Here is a 7,135-nt window from a genome sequence, read left to right on the forward strand (position 1 = left end):
TACAGTGGTTCACAAAAGATATTGTTATGATTACTCTTTCTGTGCAGGATCGCCCGAAAAAAGGTATATATCTTTAAATGTGGGTGGGGTTTCGATACGTCTGCCGGTAGGCGGGACTTCCTCGACAAGCCGGAAAAAAAGGCTTTCCTGTGACTGGCAGCTGGATACAACCTTCAGAAGAAGCCGGCTCTTCTTTTCAATATTTCGTTAAATATATATATTTTGGGGTTTATATATGGCGACCAAAGGGATGAAACTGTACAGTGTGTGTTGTTTGCTTCTCTGGGTTATTACTACAGTGTTTGCCGGGTAAGTTAGTGGTTTTGCGCTGAAATGGTCGCTCACGCAGCATCGCCAGCTGGTACACATGTTCCACTGTGATTGGTTCATCCGGTGCAGTGCACTAGAGGCTAAACTACTCTTGTTTTTACATTTGTTTCGGCGTTAATTGTGTCACTAAATGGAGCAAGCTAGTTCTGTAAGTAAGAAAAACCTATGCATGTGTCTCCCAAACTAGCCTGTTCACTAGCCTTTTTGTCCCAGCAACAGGATCGTTGCGTTTGTACATGCACATTTGTGAATGTTTTTTAGCTTGTGTTTCTCCCGTAGGCGAGATTTTTACAAAATCCTTGGAGTGAGCAAGAGTGCATCAATCAGGGACATCAAGAAAGCCTACAGAAAGCTAGCCCTCCAGTTACACCCCGACAGGAACCAAGACGACCCCAAAGCTCAGGATAAATTCGCCGACTTGGGCGCTGCCTACGAGGTATGAGACATTTTTAATTTTCCTACAAAGCTTCAGAAGTGATAATTCATACAAAGAGTCAGATTTCACCGTGAAATGTCTTCCGGAAGAACCCGAGCACACTGCTTTTATTCGCTGAGCTGATCGGTTACCCGTGGAAACATTAGGCTCGCCGTGATTGGTCAACTGTACTGTGTGGCTGCATCGGATTGGCTAGATATTGCCGAAATATAAAGTTATTGGCAATAACATCTTGTGGTTATTCTAATATTCGATCAATGGCTTAACATTTCGGAAGATAAATACATAAAAAGTGATTTCGCGTTTTTGAAAGTTGTATAATGTTATTGATTTATGGCTGCATCACAACTTCTACCTTCACTAAGATAATGCCCCCTGTTGATAAGATAAGATAAGATAAGAACATTTTTATTAGTCTCGCAATGGAGAAATTCCCAATTCACAGCAGCAAAGTTATGAAAGGAAGAAGTAGATGGACACTGTCTAGGTTTATTATTGTCACAATGTCTTTATTTTTGACCGGCACTCTGTTGTCATGTGTTCTTGTCTTTCCCCGGGTTTAAAAAAAAAAGTTTTCCTTGCTGTCCTGTGGGGTTAAGATAGCGCACGTTGTTAATATTCGTCAACTGTGCCCTTTGAGGCTCTTGTGTGATTAGGGATCATGTAAATAAATTTGACTTTTCATTTACAGGTTCTTTCAGATGAGGAGAAAAGGAAACAGTATGACGCATATGGAGAAGATGGACTTAAAGAAGGCCACCACAGTTCACACAATGATATCTTCTCCAGGTTGGTCCTGTTAATATAAATGGAAGACAATAGACATCAGGATTCTTGATTACAGTAGAACCTGCAGGGCACGAGGGTTAAACATCTCAAAATCTTTAAATGTGAAATCGAGATAGCCAACACACGCTAGAAAAACAACCTGTAACATTTACTCAAATTATACTTTAGCAATTCATACATTTTAAAAATCAAATTTGAATGGTTTAATTTTAAGTTACATTCACTTGCCAGTGTCAAGTAAAATTCTCTTGAGACTAATCTGTTATAAAAATAGTATTACTTTATTACATTTATGTAGAATTCGAACTTGTCAATTCAAAAAGTAAATCTTACATCTGTACTGTATTCACTGTCATGACACTTAAGTACATTTTACTTCGTCTTGTTTAAAAATTGGAATATCTTGTTTTAAGTTGTTTTCCTCAATACAATTAAGTTAATGTTGCATATTCACAATTGCTACTTGTAGTGTCACAATAATGCTTTTCTATTCTTTATTTAACCTACCTTTGTCACGAACTAAAATAAAACAAAGTTGTGGAGGTATCCCCAAAATGGCAATACCACAAAAAATATTGGGAGGCATACATTTTTTTTCTACAGCATTGGTTGAAAGTCATCTGTTGCGAAACTATCCTCGCACGAGAAATAAGAACAAAAGCATCCACGACAGGGTTAAACTTGCATAGCCAGAAACTTTTATCTCACTTGTCTTCTTTTTTATGTCTGGTACCCTTCCGATACGAATTAAAAGAAAGAAAAAAAAAAGCTCCACCCAAAGAAGGCAAAAGAAAACGCTTAGTGTGTTACCTGGAAGCACAGGCGTCAAATCCGCTCCGCCACGTCATTTATATGGCCCAGGAAAGCAGATTCACCTTGCTAAAATATGTACCGTAATGTCAAATTGTCATGTGAAATGAATAACGTTGAGATTCTGCAATATTTTTTTTACCCTGTTTACACTCACTTGAACAAACTATTATAATAGACTGATTTCAGAACTAGTCATCATTCATTCGTTGTGTACAACTAATAGTGCGATGTGACGATAACACATTTGTGTGGTTTCACTGTCATAACGGCCCTTCAAGGGAAGACGTAACTCCAAAGTGCCCTGTGACAACATTGAGGTTGACACCCTACCTAAGAGGCGTATTAGTCCCTAAAGTGTTGCTTGAAATTTCAAATTATATGGCTGTTAGACCTTTTGACTTTTCGGTTCTATGGTAATCATCACACTTGTTGAAAACAGAAAAAAAGGAAAAGCCCCTCTGTGACCTTTGAGACATATTTTTCATCGAAATTGTAGTCACATTTTAAATTGACCAACTGGTGATACTACAGTGTTGGCTTACAATTGTTGTGTCCCGATGTGTAGTTTCTTTGGCGACTTCGGTTTCATGTTTGGAGGCAACCGACAACAGCAGGATCGAAACATCCCCAGAGGAAATGACATCGTACTTGACTTGGAGGTCACGCTTGAAGAGGTCTATGCTGGCAACTTTGTAGAGGTGACTAAAAGTTCCCACATTGAGTTGGCATGTTCTCACCATGCCTATGTAGGCTTTTTAAGTGTCTTTGGGCGGTAGGAGGGGTACACCCTGAAGTAGTTCCCAGCCAATCACAGGGCACACATAAAACAACAAACAAAAAAGTTCCATAATAATCTTCCACTTCTTATTTTAAATGTCTTGATTTTTTTGCGGCCAGGTCGTGCGTAACAAACCTGTAGCCAAAGAGGCGCCCGGAAAGCGGAAATGCAATTGTCGACCGGAGATGAGGACCACGCAGCTTGGCCCGGGCCGCTTCCAGATGACGCAAGAGATGGTGTGCGATGAATGTCCCAATGTCAAGTGAGTCTCGTTTTTAAAAAATATATATTTATCGCGATCCTTGAGAGGAAAGAAATTTCATCTGTGCTATATGTTGCACAAAGAGTATATTTGACTTTGTTCAATGGAGCCTTTTTGTGCCATTTCCTTGATTACACCAGGCTGGTGAATGAGGAGAGAACGCTGGAGGTGGAAATTGAACAAGGTGTGAGAGATGAGATGGAGTATCCCTTTATTGGGGAAGGTAAGCTTTCAGACCACCAGTATGGTACCATTGTCACATTACGATACAGTAGCATTACAGAGATTCAAATAGCAGTGTGGTTGCTGCGCCAGTGACAACACGGCTCTCCGAATGTTGTGATTGTTTTATTTTATTTTTTTCGGAAATCAACAAAAATATACTGCGTTTGTGTTTCTGATAAGACAAAAATACGAGTATCAATGTGCTGTCCGTTTTAGTTTGCTAAATACTTTATTCAACCTGTGAGGGACATTCGATGATTTCTTAATTTATTAAAAAATACGTGTTTTACTCAGGGGAGCCTCACATCGACGGAGAACCCGGAGATCTGCGTTTCCGCATCAAAGTGTTAAAGTACAAGCCAACTTTATAACTTAACACTTTGGTCACAGAATGCACAAGAACATGACATTGAGGAGACGTTTGTGTTTCGTAGACATCGCGTCTTTGAGCGCAGGGGAGATGACCTGTATACCAACATAACCATCTCCCTGGTGGAGGCACTGGTCGGCTTTGAAATGGACATCATTCATTTGGACGGACACAAGGTACTCCTCGTCTGTTATACTCACTTTCTCTTTAAAGTGCTGTCAAAGCACTGCAAACCGTTTTCTTCCTAGGTACACATAGTGCGGGACAAGGTAACCAAGCCTGGTGCCAGGATGTGGAAGAAAGGCGAAGGCCTGCCCAACTTCGACAATATCAACATTCGTGGGTCTCTTATAATCACCTTTGACGTAGAGTTCCCTCAAACACAGATGGATGAAAAACAGAAAAACGGTAAGTGCTTTGCATTTGTGAAAAGAATCAATGAGAAAATTACCGTACTGTTCGTTTGGGGCCACTGTTGTGCAAATCTTACCTTGGGTGCTGCGAGGAGAGATTTGTCAGTCACTGTTTTTAACTGACGTTCGACTGACCACGATAAACGACTTCATTCCTTCTGCAGGTATTCGGAACCTGTTGAAGCAAGGCTCCATACAGAAGGTATACAATGGACTACAAGGCTACTAGCATATGCTGCTTGGACTGACACGTACATGACAAACAACATGCAAACTACAACAGCAGCAGCAGCAGGACAAGCGTGACCTGCACTACGTTTCTGGCCGCAGTCTATTTATGTTTATTTTGTTTTCCCAACTCAGGATGTCTTGAATTTATTCGTTTTTACATTTCAACAATCTTTTCTGTGCACCCCCACTTCCCAAAACCACATTTTTAGGTGTATTTAAGGATACAGGCTATATAAAAGAAGTGGGCGCTGGGGCCAGTTTGATTTTGTAATAAATCAAACAAATCCAGGGACAGTTTGCTCTTTGACTTTTACTCAAATTGGCATTATGTTCACAACCAACAGAGGTTTTAACGGGAATTGGTTTTCTCTTTGGGCCTCAAAGGCTACGTCCTCTTCTTTTACATAGTCTTTTGTTCCATTCACACATTTTGTTCATTGCTGAAGAACCAGCACACTTACATGTGAACAACATAGGAAATATACAGTGGAAAACTGTAAAAATAATTGTTAAATTTGCACTTCCTATGATGCCTCTTTTTACTTTAATGATAAAACTCACCTAGATGGGATAAACGTTTCAAATGCTGCACATTTATCATGGATCAAAGATTTTTTTCCCCCCTTTGTGTTTTGCAAAAGTGCAACGCTGCCTCCAACTGTGAATTAACTAGTCTTTTGTTTTCATTTCGGTTTTAAAGCTGAGTGGGGTTAACTGATTTTTGGGGAGTATGAATAAAGATTTCTACCGGTTGTGATGAGAATGCTATTACTTAAATTCTCCAGTAGATTGCGATAGAGTTCCATATATGAACGAATTGACGAATGCGTTCTTCAGGAAACACTTCCATTTGGAATGCACTTGTTACCCAGTAAGTTCGTTACATTACAAGTATAATTAAATCCCACATTAACATTCAGTGATAGAGAAGGCAGGTTAAAGGCTTAAGTATAAACATGAAATTATATAACATTGTTCGGGGGGGGGGGGGGGGTGTATGCAATGAATGTTTCGGGCCATTTGGGGGCACTGTAAACTTGTTAAAATTTCATACAAAGTACACTACCACCTAAAAAATATTTAGCTTTCCAAGTACCGCCACCACAAGGCCAAAGTGTTAATTAAAAGTGAGGCGGGTTAAAAAAAAAGTTAATTTACCATTATTCTAAGACACTAAAATTATACAATGTTTGAACATTAACACTGTGCTTGAGAAAGAAGAAGAAAAACTCGTACTGTAAAAACAAAATTCACACTCACATTCTCAGCTATGAATATTTTAGAGCACTGTGTGGAGTTTGCATGTTCTCCCCGGGCCTGCGTGGGTTTTCTCCGGGTACTCCGGTTTTTCCCCCACATTCCAAAAACATGCATGGCAGGCTAATGGAACACTATGTGTCCCTTGTTGTGATCGTGAGCGGGTCCATGTGTGCCCTACGATTGGCTGGCAACCCGTTCAGGGTGTACCCCACCTACTGCCTGAAGACACCTGGGATAAGCTCCAGCACGCCCGCGACACTCGTGAAGATAAACTGATTAGAAAATGGATGGATGGATCAGAATCAAGTCCCGTGATCCACATTTGGTGAGCATCAAGTCTTGTTATAAGCCTAAAGCAGGCATTGGCAAATGGTGGGCTGCAGACCACACACTGGGTGGCCCCTTTATTTACGCCCCGCCCCCAAAAAGAAAAGAGATAGATAAAACGAGATACCCCAGAAAACATCTGAAACATGAAAAAAATATCGAGGGGGGTGTCAGTGATTATGCAAATACATGGATGTCAAACTGCGAATATGCAGGGTGGACTGTAGTTTCAATATCATCTATGACCGCTAGATGGCAGACATGTCTTAGTTATGCTTACACTGGGTCATTTACTGCCCGATATAAACTACATGAGTAGGCTTGATTGATTAATTGATAGATTGTTTGATTGCAGATTTGGAATGTTATGCAGGACAAACATTACCTCAATAATGTCAACATTTTGAATGAGTTAATTTTTATAAAAAATGTACAAAATGATTTTTTGCACATACATTGGCATACCTGTCAACTTTTCGGAGCGCCAACCTGTATAAACTACCAAAAAAATCCTTATAAAGAGCAAAAAATCCTTATAACATACCAAAGCTTTTTATATGTCAAAATAACGGCAGAAAAAAACCCACGAAATTTTCAATGATATTTATTGTAGAGCTCCATAATACAATGTCTGGTTAATGTCTAATCATCATTCTAATTAGTGGCATTACTGTGTTCAGAGTTGTATTCCTGCGTTACTTTTTTCACCAACTCCAAATGCTGACCCATCGGCTCAAAGTTACAGCATCCATTCATATTTACTTTGGAAATGAAAGCATTCGACATGCATGGCAGGCTGATTGGACGCTCTAAATTGTCCCTAGGTGTGAGTGTGGGCGTGAATGGTTGTTCGTCTCTGTGTGCCCTGCGATTGGCTGGCAACTGATTCAGGGTGTCCCCG

General features: G+C 40.1%; 1 protein-coding gene across 1 annotated transcript; it reads left to right on the forward strand.

Moving 5' to 3' along the window:
* Positions 1 to 120: 120 nt before the first annotated feature.
* On the forward strand, positions 121 to 5,410 carry dnajb11 (DnaJ heat shock protein family (Hsp40) member B11). Its single transcript, XM_086123818.1, has 10 exons — positions 121 to 309; positions 610 to 766; positions 1,458 to 1,555; positions 2,934 to 3,066; positions 3,266 to 3,408; positions 3,549 to 3,631; positions 3,928 to 3,985; positions 4,068 to 4,179; positions 4,252 to 4,411; positions 4,581 to 5,410. The coding sequence occupies exons 1-10, from the start codon at positions 236 to 238 to the stop codon at positions 4,643 to 4,645; spliced, it is 1,083 nt and encodes a 360-aa protein (XP_085979944.1). The 5' UTR covers positions 121 to 235; the 3' UTR covers positions 4,646 to 5,410.
* The last annotated feature ends 1,725 nt before the right edge of the window (positions 5,411 to 7,135 follow it).

The sequence above is a fragment of the Hippocampus guttulatus genome, chromosome 11 (genome assembly GCF_054856545.1).
Source record: "Hippocampus guttulatus isolate MCC_2025c chromosome 11, RoL_Hgut_1.0, whole genome shotgun sequence".
Classification (NCBI taxonomy): Eukaryota; Metazoa; Chordata; class Actinopteri; order Syngnathiformes; family Syngnathidae; genus Hippocampus; species Hippocampus guttulatus.